At 40.6% G+C, this 19377-nt stretch overlaps 1 protein-coding gene across 1 annotated transcript in view; it reads right to left on the minus strand.

Annotated features, from left to right (window-relative positions):
* The window catches only part of LOC115136377 (phospholipid phosphatase 4), a 126585-nt gene that overhangs the window by 13224 nt on the left and 93984 nt on the right, over positions 1 to 19377 (minus strand). The window contains exons 4-5 of the mRNA XM_029671965.2: positions 5189 to 5252; positions 4737 to 4861 (exon numbers count right to left, since the gene is read on the minus strand). Coding sequence (XP_029527825.2) covers positions 4737 to 4861; positions 5189 to 5252 — 189 coding nt within the window. The remainder of the gene's footprint in view (positions 1 to 4736; positions 4862 to 5188; positions 5253 to 19377) is intronic.

Genomic DNA, 19377 nt, shown 5'->3' on the forward strand with positions numbered 1-19377 from the left:
AACATCTGTCACAACCAACACAGAACATTCCCCAATAGTTATCATTAGGTTTTCAGGTAATGTAATCACACAAATTATCAGTAATGTTTTCAGAATATTCTGTCGCAACAAAATGTGAGAGCAATAGAAATGGTTCTGAGAAAACATTATAGGAATGTTCTGCTAATGTTGATGATGTTAATTAAAAACTTCTTATGGCTGGGGGGCAGTATTGAGTAGCTTGGTTGAATAAGTTGCCCAAAGTAAATGGCCTGCTCCTCAGTGTCAGTTGCTAATATATGCATATTATTAGTAGTATTGAATAGAAAACACTCTAAAGTTTCTAAAACTGTTTGAATGATGTCTGTGAGTTTAACAGAACTAAAATGTTAGGCAAAATCCTGAGAAATCAAAACAGGAAGTGAGAAATCTGAGCTTTGTATGTATTCACCAGAGTCCCCAATGAAATCCTCTTGAGATAGTAATGATGTCTGCCTAGGTATTCCACTAGATGTCAACCATCAATAGAACCATCAATAGAAATTTTAATGGGACTTCTACGTTGTTTGTGGGAGTGAATGAGAGCAGAATCTATCAGGTGTCTGGCAGTCAGCCATTTTCTGATCACGCTTATTCCTCATGGTATCCACTTGCGTTCCATTGCTCATGAAGACACAAAAGAATACTCCGGTTGGAACATTATTGAAGCTATATGTTAAAAACATCCTAATGATTGATTCTGTACTTAGTTTGAAATGTTTCTTCGACCTGTAATATAACTTTTTGAAGTTTTTGTCCGATGTAACGCTGACCAGAATGAGCGTTTGGATATGTATACCAAACACGCTAACAAAATAAGGTATTTGGACATAAATAACGGACATTATCGAACAAAACAAACATTTATTGTGGACCTGGGATTCCTGGGGTGCTTTCTGATGTAGATCATCAAAGGTAAGGGAGTATTTATCATGTAACTTCTTGTTTATGTTGACGCCATCATTGCGGCTATTGTGACTTTTACTTCTGAGCGCCGTCTCAGATTATTGCATGGGTTTCTCTTTCCGTAGCGTTTAAAAAATCTGACGGTTGCATTAAGGAGAGGCGAACACGCCCCCCTTCCACATTGATGGGGTTGTAGTGGAGCAGCCCCTTAGGTGGCTGAAAATATTTGGCATGGGCTCTCAAAAAGGTCTACAGCTACACAATTGAGGGCATATTGACTGGCTGCATCACCGCCTGGTACGGCAAATGCAAGGCACCAGACCGCTAGGCGTTTAGAGGGTGGTGAGAACGCTCCCTGCCATCCAGGACCTCCATATCAGGCGGTGTCAGAAGAAGGCCCACAAAGACTCCAGCCACCCAAGACACAGACTGCTTTCCCTGCTACGCAAGTGGTACAAGTGCACCAAGTCTAGAACCAACAGCAAACTCAATATATCTATAATTCCATGTGTATAACTTGTATTATCATCTACATTTATGATGAGTATTTCTGTTGAATGATGTGGCTATGCAAAATCACTGGATGTTTTTGGAACTAGTGAATGTAACGCGCCAATGTAAACTCATACATGTATTGTGTAATATGAAGTCCTATGAGTGTCATCTGATGAAGATGATCAAAGGTTAGTGATTAATTGTATCTCTATTTGTGGTTTTTGTGACTCTGGCTGGAAAATCTTTGGCTGGAAGAATGGCTGTGTTTTTCTCTGGCTATGTGGTGACCTAACATAATCGTTTGTGGTGCTTTTGCTGTAAAGCATATTTGAAACCAGACACTGTGGTAGGATTAACAACAAGATTAGCTTTAAAATGGTATGAGATACATGTATGTTTGAGGAATTTTAATTTTGAGATTTTTGATGTTTTGAAATTGGCGCACTGTACTTTCACTGGCCTTTGTCATATCGCTCCCGTTAACGGGATTGCAGCCATAAGAAGTTCAATCACCCATAACAAGAAGTAGGGAATATTCCACAATGCTCTCATAAAGCTATAGTGTGCCGTTATGACATGATGTTTTCAATAACGTTCCCTAAACATTATTCAGCAAATCATCGTTGGATTCAAATAAATTGGTTCTGAGAAAACCCTGGTAAGGGTTTGAGTTAATATTAGGCTGATAATGTCCCACAAACATTCAAATGTTTTTATCACCAAATATGTTTTTCTAAGAAAAAGTTACAGAAAGCTTAGATTCTGTCAAACATTTTATTGTTACATACCATGACTCTTACGGAGGGAGACAAAAGGACAGCCGTGGATTAGGGAGGAGTGAGGAATTTGTCCCGAGGTCAAGTCAGGTGAAGTGAGAAGTCCTATTACACACACATATACTTCCATTCCCATATTGGTTCTAGCATGAGGCAGGGCCATGACTACACCAGTGAGGGGAACCAATTAGAGTGGGGCAAAAAAAGTATTTAGTCAGCCACCATTTGTGCAAGTTCTCCCACTTAAAAAGATGAGAGAGGCCTGTAATTTTCATCATAGGTACATTTCAACTATGACAGACAAAATGATTTTAAAAAATCCAGAAAATCACATTGTAGGATTTTTAATGAATTTAGTTGCAAATTATGGTGGAAAATAAGTATTTGGTCACCTACAAACAAGCAAGATTTCTGGCTCTCACAGACCTGTAACTTCTTTAAGAGGCTCCTCTGTCCTCCACTTGTTACCTGTATTAATGGCACCTGTTTGAAATTGTTATCAGTATAAAAGACACCTGTCCACAACCTCAAACAGTCACACTCCAAACTCCACTATGGCCAAGACCAAAGAGCTGTCAAAGGACACCAGAAACAAAATTGTAGACCTGCACCAGGCTGGGAAGACTGAATCTGCAATAGGTAAGCAGCTTGGTTTGAAGAAATCAACTGTGGGAGCAATTATTAGGAAATGGAAGACATACAAGACCACTGATAATCTCCCTCGATCTGGGGCTCCACGCAAGATCTCACCCCGTGGGGTCAAAATTATCACAAGAACGGTGAGCAAAAATCCCAGAACCACACACGGGGACCTAGTGATTGACCTGCAGAGAGCTGGAACCAAAGTAACAAAGCCTACCATCAGTAACACACTACGCCGCCAGGGACTCAAATCCTGCAGTGCCAGACGTGTCCCCCTGCTTAAGCCAGTACATGTCCAGGCCCGTCTGAAGTTTGTTAGAGAGCATGTGGATGATCCAGAAGAAGATTGGGAGAATGTCATATGGTCAGATGAAACCAAAATATAACTTTTTGGTAAAAACTCAACTCGTCATGTTTGGGGGACAAAGAATGCTGAGTTGCATCAAAAGAACACCATACCTACTGTGAAGCATGCGGGTGGAAACATCATGCAAAGGGACCAGGACGACTGATCCGTGTAAAGGAAAGAATGAATGGGGCCATGTATCGTGAGATTTTGAGTAAAAACCTCCTTCTATCAGCAAGGGCATTGAAGATGAAACATGGCTGTGTCTTTCAGCATGACAATGATCTCAAACACACCGCCCGGGCAATGAAGGAGTTGCTTTGTAAGAAGCATTTCAAGGTCCTGGAGTGGCCTAGCCAGTCTCCAGATCTCAACCCCATAGAACATCTTTGGAGGGAGTTGAAAGTCCGTGTTGCCCAGCAACAGCCCCAAAACATCACTGCTCTAGAGGAGATCTGCATGGAGGAATGGGCCAAAATACCAGCAACAGTGTGTGAAAACCTTGTGAAGACTTACAGAAAACGTTTGACCTCTGTCAATGCCAACAAAGGGCATATAACAAATTATTGAGATAAACTTTTGTTTTTGACCAAATACTTATTTTCCACCATAATTTGCAAATAAATTCATAAAAAATCCTACAATGTGATTTTCTGGATTTTTCCCCCCTAATTTTGTCTGTCATAGTTGAAGTGTACCTATGATGAAAATTACAGGCCTCTCTCATCTTTTTAAGTGGGAGAACTTGCACAATTGGTGGCTGAATAAATATTTTTTTGCCCCACTGTAAGTTCCTGTCTCGCAGCAGAGATGTATTGGCTGTCTAGATTTGCAAAGAATTGACTCCTTCTAGTAGGAGGGTATAAATATATGTGCTTGTGTAATCATGATTTTTTGTCTTTGCAGCTGTTTGACACAGTGGGTGAATAACATTGGTATGAGCTTTTTACTAGTTGTCTGTTTGTTTAGAACCTAACACCAGTAAGATAACACTAACACATGAAAGAAGCCACTGTTCAAAGTGAATTGTATCATTCTGGGAACATATGAAAACCATTCTAAGAACATTCAAACAGTTTAAGAATGTCATCACAAGTAGAATGATTTTGTGTTTTGGGAAACTATCTCTTGCAAAATCCCCACAATGTTCACACAACCTAAAGATATGTGTTTTTGTGCACACTAAAATAACATTGTATAGTCATCTGCACACCTGGACAGTTTTGGTGTTTTGGGAACATATCTTTTGTGACATCCCCACAATGTTCCCACAACCTAATTAAACTTTCTGAGAACCTTCAAAGAACAGACTAAATGTTTTCTGGGAACGTTCTTGCAACGTCAAGCGAATGTTTATACTGATCATCACAACTGGACAGTTTTTGTGTTATGAGAACATTTGCTACAACCTAACCGATGTTCTGAGAACTTACACAGAACCAGTTTTGGTTTGCTGGGATCAATATTAGGGATTCTGTGCCTTGCCTGGCTCAAACTGATCCCTAAAACATACTGATCGACAGTGTTGTGGCTGCTGACTGACTGACACTCACAAGAAGAGTGGCTGCTTGGGAAACTCTTGCGTCCCTCTGACACCAGGTATGGTTCTCCGGTGCACAGCATCTTAACATTCACCTGTCCATCTGGGAAACAACGCTGGAAGTAGTCTGGCCTGGGTCTGCAGAGAAAAGGAAGAAGACATTTCAATCAATCGCTAAAGTTATGCCACCTAAAGTTAACTTTAAGTACATGTCAAGGCATTTAGTTACTTATTTAAATCACAACCAGACGTGATTGGGAGTTCCATAGGCAGTCATTGTAAAGAAGAATTTGTTCATAACTGACTTGCATAGTTAAATAACGGTTAAATAAAAATTAAAACAATTAAATGAAGTGCCACACCACATAACTGAATGGTGAATGCCAATTTTAAATAAAGTACTATAATTCAACCTTGCCCAAACCGTTTTTGAGTCTAGTTGGTGTACTACAATGACGTATTTACCTGCCAACGATCAACTTGATAGTGTTTGTGAAGACTCCATTCAAGGCTAGAGCCAGTGAGACAGCTACAGGACATAGAAAGAACCAGAGACAGAAACACGTTTTAAAGAGACACAGAGTAAAACACAACACAGCAAAATTATTGATCAACGGGGGGTGACACAGCACTTACAACCTCAACAATAAACCTGAGTCAGAGGGCACGCATGTATCTATTACAGATTAATGATAATCTATGGGGAGTTTTGAGCTCCATTGTACTGTTTTCTTTGCAACTCTGGTAGAGATTCTGTATCTGTGCCAGTTATTCTGCATTTGATGTAGTAATAAAACAGAACATTAAAGGGATATGTTTTTTTAACCTTTATTTAACTAGGCTAAAACAAATTCTTATTTTCAATGATAGCCTTGTTCAGGGGCAGAACGAAAGATTTTTACCTTGTCTGCTCAGGGATTCAATTTGCAACCTTCCAGTTACTAGTCCAACGCTCTAACCACTAGACTATCTGCCGCCCCAGGATTCTGGGGCTTGGAGATAGCAGAGGTGACTGGAAGGATAGCAAACTAGTGGAGTAATTACAGTTGAAGTCGAAAGTTTACATACACTTACACTAGGTTGGATTCATTAAAACTAATTTTTCAACCACTCCACAAATGTCTTATTAACAAACAAATGTCTTATTAACAAACTTGGCAAGTCGGTTAGGACATCTACTTTGTGCATGACACAAGTAATTTTTCCAACAATTGTTTACAGACAGATTATTTCACTTACAATTCACTGTATTACAATTCCAGTGGGTCAGAGGTTTACATACACTAAATTGACTGGGCCTTTAAACTGCTTGAAAATTCCAGAAAAGTATGTTATTGCTTTAGAAGCTTCTGATAAGCTAATTGACATAATTTGAGTCAATTGGAGGTGTACCTGTGGATGTATTTCAAGGCCTACCCTCAGTGCCTCTTGCTTGACATCATGGGAAAATCAAAAGAAATCAGCAAAGACCTCAGAAAAAATATTGTAGGTTCATCCTTGTGAGCATTTTCCAAACGCCTGAAGGTACCACATTCATCTGTACAAAATAGTACGCAAGTATAAACACCATGGGACCACGCAGCAGTCATACCACTCAGGAAGGAGACGCGTTCTGTCTCCTAGAGATGAACGTACTTTGGTGCGAAAAGTGCAAATCAATCCCAGAACAACAGCAAAGGACCTTTTGAAGATGCTGGAGGAAACAGGTACACAAGTATATTTATCCACTGTAAAAATAGTCCGATATCGACATAACCTGAAAGGTTGTGGCAAAATGGCTTAAGGACAACAAAGCCTTGACCTCAATCCTATAGAACATTTGTGGGCAGAGCTGAAAAAGCGTGTGTGAGCAAGGACGCCTTTACAACCCTGACTCAGTTACACCAGGTCTGTCAGGAGGAATGGGCCCAAATTTACCCATCTTATTGTGGGAAACTTGTGGAAGGCTACCCAAAACATTTGACCCAAGTTAAACAATTTAAAGGCAATTGCTACCAAATACTAATTGTGTGTATGTAAAATTCTGACCCACTGGGAATGTGATGAAAGAAATGCAAGCTGAAATAAATCATTCTCTCAACTATTATTCTGACATTTAACATTATTAAAATAAAGTGGTGATTCTAACTGACCTAAGACAGGGAATTTTCCGCGGATTAATTAAATGTCAGGAATTGTGAAAAACAGAGTTTAAATGTATTTGGCTAAGGTGTATGTAAAACTTTCAACTTCAACAGTATGTAAACTGGACACTATGTATTTGGAGGCTGCATTTATTGTAGCGGGGGATTTTAACAAAGCAAATTTGAGAACAAGGCTACCTAAATTCTACCAGCATATTGATTGCATGACATGCAGGGCTAATACTCTCGACCACTGCTACTCCAACTTCCGCGATGCATAAAAAGCCCTCCTGCACCCTCCCTGCGGCAAATCCGACCATGCCATCTTGTTTGTTCCGTCTTATAGGCAGACACTCAAACAGGATGTACCAGTGACAAGAACCATTCAACGCTGGTCGACCAATCAGAAGCCACGCTTCAACTTTATATATATACATGTACATTTTTTCACTTTGTTTGTGGTGTGTTACCTTATGACATTAGATCAATGTTAGCTGCCAACTTGGCCCTTATCTTAAATATTTAACTTCTGTGTTTGGAGACATTGGATCAGCATTCTTGTCGTGTCTCCTGTTCATTCCTTTTTTGTAGGGAAGCTAATGATCCATCATGTATGACATTACTGGGAGTGTGTAAACATATTTTTTATTAGCATAGCATTTTTGTATGTTCTCTAAAGTTATGTTCTTGAAAATGTATCAATTTACCAATTTGTCCACTTGGAGGCCACTACATTTAAGCAACTCGTGAGGGACACCTTGGTGACTTCATACTAAATTTCATGAAGCTCGCTCATTCTTGAAGTTATCAGTCTGAAACTTTGCACATACGCTGTTGCCCTCTTGTGGACATCATCCTATCTGAATGTATGGCTTTTCTTTTTCATGTCAAAGGTGATGCAACACAAATAAAAATAGAAAACATGTTTTTTTGTTTGTTTGACCTTTTACCAGATCAGGCCCACAAACTAGAATATGCATATAATTGTCAGATTATGATATAAAACACTATAAAGTTTCCAAAACTGTCAAAATATTGTCTGTGAGTATAACAGAACTGATATTGCAGGTGAAAACCTGAGGAAAATCAAACCAGGAAGTGCTGTTTTTCCGGTAAGCTCTCTGTTCCATTGGATGCCTTGCCTCCATTTAAAGGGATATCAACCAGATTCCTTTTCCTATGGCTTCCATAAGGTGTCAACAGTCTTTAGACATAGTTTCACACTTTTACTTTGAAAAATGAACGAGAAAGATAACATCGCGTCAGTGGATAGCTGGGTGTTCGCAGATTTGCTTGCGCAACAGAGTGGGGCAGCCATTGTCTCTCCCTCTCATTTTGAAAAAGCGACAGTCCGGGTTGATATATTATCGATTATATATTTACAAACAACCTGATGATTGATTATAAAAACGTTTGACATGTTTGTGTGGACATTACGGATACTATTTGGAATTTTTGTCTGCGATGTCGTGACCGCTCGAGCCTGTGGATTTCTGAACATAACACGCCAAACAAATGGAGGTATTTTGGATATAAAAATAATCTTTATGGAACAAAAGGAACATTTATTGTGTAACTGGGAGTCTCGTGAGTGCAAACGTCCGAAGATCATCCAAGGTAAGCGATTTAATCTATTGCTTTTCTGACTTTTGTGATGTTTGTAATATTTTGTCTACTGAGAGTGATATTACATAAACGCTTGTTATGCTTTCGCCGAAAAGCTGTTTTGAAATCTGACACGCCAGGTGGATTAACAACAAGCTAAGCTGTGTTTTGCTATATTGCTCTTGTGATTTCATGAAAATGAAATATTTTTAGTAATTTAATTTGAATTTGGCGCGTTGCAATTCAGCGGGTGTTGATGAAAATGATCCCGCTAAAGGGATGGGTGTTTCAAGAAGTTAACAACTTCTCTTGTGGTGCCCCAAATTGCTAATGTGTTGATTGTTACATGATTCATTTAATCGGTAACAATTAAACATAGTTAGTTGATTCGATAAATAGAAGTAATCAGATTAATGAAAGCAAAGTCACGACAGTAAGTTGAATTCTAAATAAATGACTGACAGTGTCAGCAATAAAGCACCCCCACACCATCACACCTCCTCCTCCATGCTTCATGGTGGGAACCACACATCCGGAGATCATCCGTTCACCTACTCTGCTTCCCACAAAGAGACGATGGTTGGATCCAAAAATCGCAAATTTGGACTCATCAGACCAAAGGACAGATTTCCATTGCTCATGTTTTTTGGCCCAAGCAAGTCTCTTCTTCTTATTGGTGTCCTTTTAGTAGGGGTTTCTTTGCAGCAATTCAACCATGAAGGCCTGATTCACGCAGTCTCCTCTGAGCAGTTGATGTTGAGATGTGTCTGTTACTTGAAATCAGTGAATCATTTATTTGGGCTGCAATCTGAGGTGCAGGTAACACTAATGGACTTATCCTCTGCAGCAGAGGCAACTCTGGGTTTTCCTTTCCTGTGGCAGTCCTCATGAGATCCAGTTTTGTCGTAGAGCTTGGTCGTTTTTGCAACTGCACTTGAAGAAACTTCAAGTTCTTGACATTTAACGACATTTAGCAAAATGTATAGCACTCAGAATTAAAAGTTTTTTTTACCAGATATTGTTCATCCTGATCAGACAGGTTTTTTACATGGACGATACATTGGAGATATACGACAACTACTAGAAATAATAGAACATCATGAAACATATAAGAAGCCAGGAATGGTATTTATAGCGGATTTTGAAAAGCCATTTGATAAAGTAAGACTGAATTTTGTTTATAAATGCCTGGATATTTTCAATTGTGGTAATTCTCTTATAAAATGGGTAAAAATAATGTATAGCAACCCCAGTTTGGAATAAAAATAGCATAAATAGTTAAGTATACCAGTTTCATTTGAGTACCAGGATGTTGACAACTGTGCCATACAGATTGCAAAATAGTTTGGAAGAGATTTTTGATGTACCGATTCCATGGTACAGGGTGTATGAGTTGATATATCAAACAACGCAAGATTCAAGACTTCGTGCTTTTCAGCTAAAATGATTATATAGAATACTTGCCACCAACAAAATGTTGAATATTTGGGATGTAAAATCATCGAAGCTCTGCAGATTTTTATGTGAGGACACAGAATCAATAGACTATTATTTTGGTTTTGCCCTCAGGTAGCCTGTTTTCCGGTCTCAGGTTCAGGAATGGCTGAAAATGCACAGCATTGATCTAAAATTGACCCTAGAAATAGTACTGTTAGGAGATCTGGAGAGACCGTGTCAGTCAATTACTAATATACTAATACTCTTAGTAAAATGATTTATCTTCAACTGGCAATCTGTGTATTCTATTTGATTATATATATTGAAATTGTACTTTAAACATCACAGCAGAGTTGAAAGATATGTATTTCGTAGAAACTCGAAGTGGCTGGCCAGCAGAGATAGATGGGATGGGGCTGAGGGAAACTGAGGGTTGGGATGTGGAATTGGAGACAATTGGGAGAGGAGCTGCTGTGTGAGAGATAGAATGATGGTCAAAGAGAAGAGTAAAAAAAAGTCAAAATAATACATAATAAAAAGTACATTTGAATGACACTAAGTGGTAGTGTTTTTTACAACTAATATTGGTTTGCCTGAGGCTGGTGCCGTGCTGGTGTTTGTACACATGCATATACACACACTCTCATTCAAATAAACACATACAATACACACATACATGTAATAGTGCCAGAATGCACATACACATATACAGTTCGCATTGCTGTTATGATTTTAGTTGTCCTCGATGTCCTTTATTTTAAATGTATTTTTTATTGTTTTTTAATTTTACATTCTTGTTTGCTGTTTTCGTCTGTCTTTTCCTTTTTTCTCATTAGTTCTTGGTTGTTGATGCATTGAGGGGTTCTTGGGGGTGAGGAATGGAATTAATTGTATTTTTTATTTTTCTTCCTGGGGGGACTGTGGGAGGGGTCTCGAATGGTTGAGGGACAGCTATTGGGGAACTGTGGGGGGGGATCTTGGAGGGTTCGGGTTCACGTTTTTTGGCCTGGTGGTAGATCAGTCAACAGAGCATTGAGCAGGGCATTGACCCTGGATGCTTCTTTGTGTCGCTCTGAATGGGAATCTGTTGGATGACTGGTATGATGTTGTTAAGCAGCTTCACTGCAAGTATATTGTATGTTTTGAATATTCAATAAATAATAAAAAATAAAAAATAAAAACATTGGCCAATTTTCTGTGCAGGTATAGCATTAATAGTGTATCTTTAAAACCTCTTTGGGCTAGGTGGGACGCAAGCGGCACACCTGGCCAACATCCATTGAAATTGCAGAGCGTGAAATTCAAAATACAAAATTGGTAAAACTAAACATTCATGAAAATACAAGTGTCTTAACTTCTTGTTAATCCAGCCGCTTTGTGAGATTTCAAAAATGCTTAACGGCGAAAGCACACCATGTGATTATCTGAAGACAGCGCCGCACGTAAAAAAGCATTACAAACATTTTCCAAACAAGCAGAGACGTGACGTCTCGTCTCGTAGCGATAAAATAAATCACTTACCTTCAAAAACTTCCTCTGTTTGGAATCACAAAGGTCCCAGTTATATAAGAAATTGTCCTTTTGTTTCTCTCGTTCAAAATGCATACAAATGAATCCCGAAAGTTACAAATAAACTTCGTCCAAACAAGTCAAACAACGTTTCCAATCAATCTTCAGGTACCCTAACATGTAAATAATAAATACAATTTAAGACGGAGAATAGTATGTTCATTACTGGACATAACTAACGAAGTGCGCGCCCTCACCGACGTGCGCCACAACACTACAGCCAAAATGGGAGCCACTTAGAAAAACTACAAAATCTAGCTCATTTTTCAGAAAACAAGCCTGAAACTCTTTCTAAAGACTGTTGACATCTGCTGGTAGCCCTAGGAACTGCAAATTGGGAGGTATTCCTTTGATTTCCCCAAGACAGGCATTTTAAAGAGTCACCTCCAAAAAGAAAAATTACAGATGGATTCTCCTCGGATTTTCACCTGCTGTATAAGTTATGTTATACTCACAGACATCATTTTAACAGTTTTGGAAACTTTAGAGTTTTTACTATCCAATACTACTATAATTATATGCATATCCTAGCTTCTGAGCTTGAGTAACAGGGAGTTTACTTTGGGCACTTCATTCATCCAAACTTCCGAATACTGCCCCCTATCCCTAAGAAGTTTAACACATTTAATCTAGCACTGTATTCTACACTACACAGAAAATTCACCAGTGGTGATTGTAACAATTTTCCAGAGGTCAACACTTTGCTAAGCACTTATGCTGCTACCCTTTTTCAGTGTTAACAAATGAACACCTGCAGTGTTACAGTCACTTATGTGCTTTTTGAGTGAATTTTATAGTTACCAGCCATGACTGTGTTAGTGACAGCGACATGATTGTTGCAAGGCTGTCTTCATGGCTGCCCTACTTCATTGCACATCCAAATAAAATATTGGAATACTGGTCAATTTATGTAACAGAGATCTGGAATACATTTAACTGAGACAGGAATGGGCATACATTATAAAATACCCGAAATACCAATGTATCAAAGTAAAATATAAGAAACTTGTGCAAAATCTATGTATTGTATAAACACATGTATTACATAAAAATGTATTGTAAAAACACAAAATCTAATTTGAAAGTAGGAAACGGAAACTTCTTACTCACTAAGATGTGTTTTTTTCCTGTTACCTATCTTTGCTGAAGCACTGTCAGTCTGGACAAGTGCATCTACTAAATGACCAAAACATTTATGTAAATGTAAAAAGGAACAACTGCAAAGCATGCTGGGTATTGTCATTGGCCTTGTTTCTGGGCAGAGCTCATTAGAGTAATACTCAGCATGCTTTGCAATTGTTAGTTTTTACATCTACATCTATGTTTAATTTGGCAGGCACTCTTATCACGTCAGGCTTTTGATTCCAATGTAGGGGGCCACATAAATGTGAACAGCTATAAAGAAATGGTATAGACAAGTATTTTGAAAAGTATCATGTTACAAAATACATTGGAGTGTAGTACAGCCCAGTCTAATAAAACATACAAAAAGCTCAGATGTAATTTAAACATATAACGGAAATACTGCCCATCTCTGCTGACAGAAAGACACAAAACAGCGCCCCTCTGTCTCAGTATGTGTAGACCATGTATCTGATTTTGTCTGGACAAAAATAGTATGGCATGTCATACTAATTCTGTCCCTACAGCATCAGATACATGTGCTACATATTGTAAGAACGACGGGCACTGTTTCATCAGCAGAAAGGAAGAGGCGAAGCGAGAGGACTTACTCTCACCAAGATCTGTCCAGAATAAGTCCAATACGTTTCTATGGCCATAAATTATGCAGACCTAAACTTGTTGCCTATATTCCCACCTTTGGGAAAATGACTCCCAATGTTGAAGCAGAGACATGAGCATCTTGTCATTATTCAGATCTCTCGTTTCAGCCACTTGCGAATTGGAAAATAAAGTTGGCTGTGCACAGTGCATCGTTCGGATGCTGGCTTCCCCTAAAGTAAATTGATGTTCAGACAAAATTATATAATTACTCCTGTCTAAATAAAATAATTCAAAATACTTCACCAGATAGCATCACTTAGCCAAAGCGGATCATTAGCTTTAAAAAAACAACAACCTATGGATTGTTTCAAATCACAAGTGTGTAGGCCTATTTGGGAAGTGCAAAATTTGGGTAACGTGGCAATAGGCCTAGCTGAATACTGAGTTGTGGCTGTCAGTGAAAAGTATCTAAGATATGTGTGAAGATAATGTGTCTTGAGTATAATTAAAAATGTTGAGACAAGAAGAAAGGGGAGGGGTGTGTGGCGAAGTTCTGACATGTTTCTCTCTCCAGAATGCATGCGCTCAGTTTGTGACGGCCCTGAAATTTTCTGAACCGTCTCAGTGCAGCTCCTTCCAATAGGGCGCTTTCCCTTTAATTCCCAATTAAATAGCCAGCATCAGCTGCGCAAAAGTGGGGTTGTGAGAGAGACGTGACTGAGGATGTGTTCAACCCTCAGTTCCCGAAGCTTCTCTATTCCGTTGTTTTGTTGCCGTTAAACGTGTGTTTTGTTGCCTAATAGAGTTTACCCAGGATTTGATGTGATGTATACTGTGATTTATGTAGTTAGTTGTAGTTGAGGACTTATTAAGAGTTGAAACGCATTAAAGTTCTGTGGTAAACTTATTGTTCTATTGATGGTATGATTAATACTGGGTTTACGGTACACGGAATGAACGGAAAAACATTGTGTGACTCTACCGGGCAGGACTCTTTTTAGGCCGAGGTACAGGACATTTCTGGAGGAACCAGAACTCATTGTGTTATATTATTATATGTGTGTGTAATCATTGATGTTGTTAATACAACCCACGCAAAAGAGTATAGTTGTTTTTGAAGTTCTTTCCAATGTTTTAAGGGTTTATGAAAAGTTTATTTCCATCCTGACTTTTACATAAGTCCTTTGTATTGGTGTAGACTTGACGGACCAGATGGGACTCATTCCCACCCAAACTAAAAGGAGAAACCAATGTTTTCTCTGGTAGGCACAACCTACCTGGCACCCCTATAAATAATAACCTCAAGTCAAAACCTTTACAAGTTCTCCAGAATGATCTCAGCTGTCTCCCGCCAATTCTTGCGCATTCATCGTTTCATTGTGTGAATTGTTTGCCCTTTGATTGTTTATTTTGATAAATTCCCCATTACATATGTCACCAGTAGGCCTAGTAAATGTACCGTTAATCCCGTCTTTTGGTTGCATACATTTCTGTTAATGCATCTATTAACCATTGTGTGGCATTCGTGTTTTTCTTAATCACCCAATGTTTGCGGGTCTGATACAGCCATAGCAATTTACATAAAAATACTTCATACTTAGATGTTGACTTATATCAATTACAAGCAATATTGATAGCATATATGGTTAATATTTGCCATTTACCTCTATTAGATCATACTTCCGGCGCCTACAGAGATGGTCGCCTCGCTTCGCGTTACCTTACCAACATTACGACCAGGAATAAGACTTTCCCGAAGCAGATCCTTTGTTTGGTCCACCACTCAGGACAATGGATCGGATCCCAGTCGGTGATCCAAAACAACGGCGCCGCAGAATCGGCAGACGGAGCGGTCCTCTGTTCAGGCTCCGTGGACGGGCATATCGCGCACCGCTCCCGAGCATACTACTCGCCAATGTCCAGTCTCTTGACAACAAGGTAGACGAAATCCAAGCAAGGGTTGCCTTCCAGAGAGACATCAGAGACTGTAGTGTTCTTTGTTTACCGGAAACATGGCTCACTCGAGACACGCTACCGGAGACGGTACAGCCACCTGGTTTCTTCACGCATCGCGCCAACAGAAACAAGCATCTCTCTGGTAAGAAGAAGGGCGCTGGTGTATGCCTTATGATTAACGAGACGAGGTGTCATCATAACAACATACAGGAACTCAAGTCCTTTTGTTCACCTGACCTAGAATTCCTTACAATCAAATGCCGACCACATTATCTACCAAGAGAATTTTCTTCGATCATAATCACAGTCGTGTGTATTCCCTCCCAAGCAGACGGCGGCCTTGAAAGAACTTCATTTGACTCTATGTAAACTGGAAACCACATATCCTGAGGGTGTGTTTATTGTAGCTGTGGATTTTAACAAGGCTAATCTGAAAACAAGACTCCCTAAATGTTATCTGCATATCGATTGCGCGACCCGGGCGGGCAAAACCCTGGATCGTTGTTATTCTAACTTCCACGATGCATATAAAGCCCTCCCCCGCCCATCTTTCGGAAAAGCTGACCACGACTCCATTTTGTTACTCCCAGCCTATAGACAGAAACTAAAACAGGAAGCACCCGTGCTCAGGTCTGTCCAACGCTGGTCCAACCAATTGGATTCCACGCTTCAAGATTGCTTCGATCATGTGGACTGGGAAATGTTCCTCATAGCGGTGAACAACAACATTGATGAATACGCTAATTCGGTGAGCGAGTTTATTAGCTAGTACAGTGGTGATGTTATACCCACAGCGTCTATTAGAACATTCCCCAACGAGAAACAGTGGATTGATGGCAGCATTAGCGCAAAACTGAAAGCGCGAACCACTGCTTTTAATCAGGGCAAGGTGACCGGAAATACAAACAGTTCAGCTATTCCCTCCACAAGGCAATCAAACAAGCTAAGCGTCAGTATAGAGTAGAGTCGCAATTCAACGGCTCAGACACGAGAGGTATGTGGCAGGGTCTATAGTCAATCATGGACTACAAAAGAAAAACCAGCCCCGTCGCATACCACGATGTCTGGCTCCCAGACAAATTAAACAACTTCTTTGCTTACTTTGAGGACAATACAGTGCCACTGACACGGCCCGCTACAAAAACCTGCGGGCTCTCCTTCACTGCAGCCAACATCCCCAGCTGCGTCCTCAGAGCATGCGCAGACCAGCTGGCTTGTGTGTTTACGGACATATTCAATCAATCCTTATCCCAATCTGCTGTTCTCAAATGCTTCAATAGGGCCACCATTGTTCCTGCTCCCAAGAAAGATAAGGTAACTGAGCTAAATTACTACCGCCCAGTAGCACTCACTTCCGTCATCATGAAGTGCTTTGAGAGACTAGTAAAGGACCATATCACCTCCATCCTACCTGACACCCTAGACCCACTCCAATTTGCTTTCCGCCCCAATAGGTCCACAGATGATGCAATCGCAATCACACTGCACACTGCCTAACCCATATGGACAAGAGGAATACCTATGTAAGAATGCTGTTCATCGACTACAGCTCAGCATTTAACACCATAGTACCCTCCAACCTCGTCATTAAGCTTGAGACCTTGGTCTCGACCCCGCCCTGTGCAACTGGGTCCTGGACTTCCTGACGGGCCGCCCCCAGGTGGTGAGGGTAGGTAACATCTCCACCCCACTGATCCTCAACACTGGGGCCCCATAAGGGTGTGTTCTCAGCCCTCTCCTGTCCTCCCTGTTCACCCATGACTGTGTGGCCACGCACACCTCCAACTCAATCATCAAGTTTGCAGACAACACTACAGTGGTAGGCTTGATTACCAACAACGACGAGACAGCCTACAGGGAGGAGGTGAGGGTCCTCGGAGTGTGGTGTCAGGAAAATAACCTCACACTCAATGTCAACAATGTCGTGGACTTCAGGAAACAGCAGAGGGAGTAGCCCCCTATCCACATCGACGGGACAGTAATGGAGAAGGTGGGAAGTTTTAAGTTCCTCGGCGTACACATCACGGACAAACTGAAATGGTCCACCCACACAGACAGCGTGGTGAAGATGGCGCAGCAGCGCCTCTTCAACCTCAGGAGACTGAAGAAATTTGGCCTGTCACCAAAAACACTCACAAACCTTTACAGATGCACAATCGAGAGCATCCTGTCGGGCTGTATCACCGCCTGGTATGGCAATTGCTCCGCCAACAACCGCAAGGTTCTTGAGGGTAGTGAGGTCTGCACAATGCATCCCCGGGGGCAAACTACCTGCCCTCCAGGACACCTACACCACCCGATGTCACAGGAAGGCCAAAAAGGTCATCAAGGACAACAACCACCCGAGCCACTGCCTGGTCACCACGCTATCATCCAGAAGGCGAGGTCAGTACAGGTGCAACAAAGCTGGGACCGAGAGACTGAAAAACAGCTTCTATCTCAAGGCCATCAGACTGTTAAACAGCCATCACTAACATTGAGGGGCTGCTGCCAACATACTGACTCAAATCTCTAGCCACTTTAATAACTAAAAATTGACCTAATAAATGTATCACTAGCCACTTTAAACAATGCCACATTATATAATGTTTACATACCCGTGTATACTGTACTCTATACCATCTACTGCATCTTGCCTATGCCGTTCGGCCGTCACTCATTCGTATATATTTATGTACATATTCTTATTCATTCTTTTACACTTGTGTGTATAAGGTAGTTGTTGTGAAATTGTTAGGTTAGATGACTTGTTAGATATTACTGCATGGTCGGAACTAGAAAGACAAGCATTTCGCTACACTCGCATTAACATCTGCTAACCATGTGATTGTGACAAATAAGATTTGATTTGATTTATCAATTAAAGCCCTATTTGTTTTTTGGATACAATGTAAATTTTGTAAACATATATCGATTATAATGACGATATGGGTGGAATAAATCATGTTAATCTTGAACAAATCTAGATTGAACAAGGTTTTCATCACCATTAATGTTTATAGCTTTGAACTGAACAAATTGGAAGGACAAATTTTACATGCAGTATTTTATGGAAATGATAAATAGCCACATTGCACACAAATTAGGGCCGGTCTACACACCACAAGAGGGAATGAGTTTTACTGTCTGTGTGTTGAAAATGTATTTCTTGCACTTGATGCATGTGTCCTGTGTCTTCATGTCCTTCCTGGGTCCACACACATCGCAGTGTTTCTTCTTGTTGCTACCGGCTGCAATCTATGCATGGAATATTCCACGCATATGATGAAGTAGCATAGAATGATGAAAACACTTAGTTCAGGAATTTTACTTACATCTCACTCACTCACTCACTCACTCACATATATAGTTACAGCAGGCCAAGTTAGGAGAGTCAGACACACACACACACACACACATGCAACAACATCACTCACACTTACTTCCAGTATTGGAGTTGTTGGTTCCGTGGGTCGGGTGGATGGGGTACCAACATCCTCCTCCTGAATCCTCCTCACGATGGCTGCAGAAGCTGGGATCCTTTGAATATTTTACCTTCTCTGGATTTGAGGTCTTGCCCAGCTCCTCGAGAAGCTCCTCTGGAGCTTCCCTCTGTTTAATCTTGGTGCAACGCCATCCAGATGAACAACGCGTTGTACGCACAGATGTCCAAGATGTTGAAGAATATCACCAGTGGCCACCGTAGGGTTCTTCTTTTGCAACTGTAGACAGTCACCAGCTTGTCTAAATTGTCCATTCCTCCTTTTGTGGCATTGTAATCCATTCTGATTTCTGTTTTTTGAGGTTCCTGGCCACAGATTCTCCCATTCCAATGCAGCATACTCATGAGTACCACATTTTTGGCTTTGTTTGGCACGTAGGACACTAGGGAGGTGTCGGCCGCGAACACAACCTTAGTAGAATTGATTGGCATGTTCTGTGTATTCAACAGCTGAGGTGGGAGCTCTGGTTTCTTTTTCCCTACCATCGTCAGCTTCCTCTTGAGGAGCTCCTGTCCCAGCTTATGCGAAGTAAAAAAGATATCGCATGTGATGTTCTGGCAACGGAGTCCCTGTGTCATGTTGAGGACACCCCGCATTCCTTGGTTCTTTTCAGGGGCTCCACCATCTGGCTTCCTTGTATACACTTGCAAGTTCCACACATATGATAAAGCAGCATCACAGGCAGCCCAGATCTTGATTACATATTTTGCGGGTTTAGACGGTATGTACTGCCTGAAGGGGCAGCGGCCCCTAAATG

The sequence above is a fragment of the Oncorhynchus nerka genome, linkage group LG10 (genome assembly GCF_034236695.1).
Source record: "Oncorhynchus nerka isolate Pitt River linkage group LG10, Oner_Uvic_2.0, whole genome shotgun sequence".
Taxonomy (NCBI): domain Eukaryota; kingdom Metazoa; phylum Chordata; class Actinopteri; order Salmoniformes; family Salmonidae; genus Oncorhynchus; species Oncorhynchus nerka.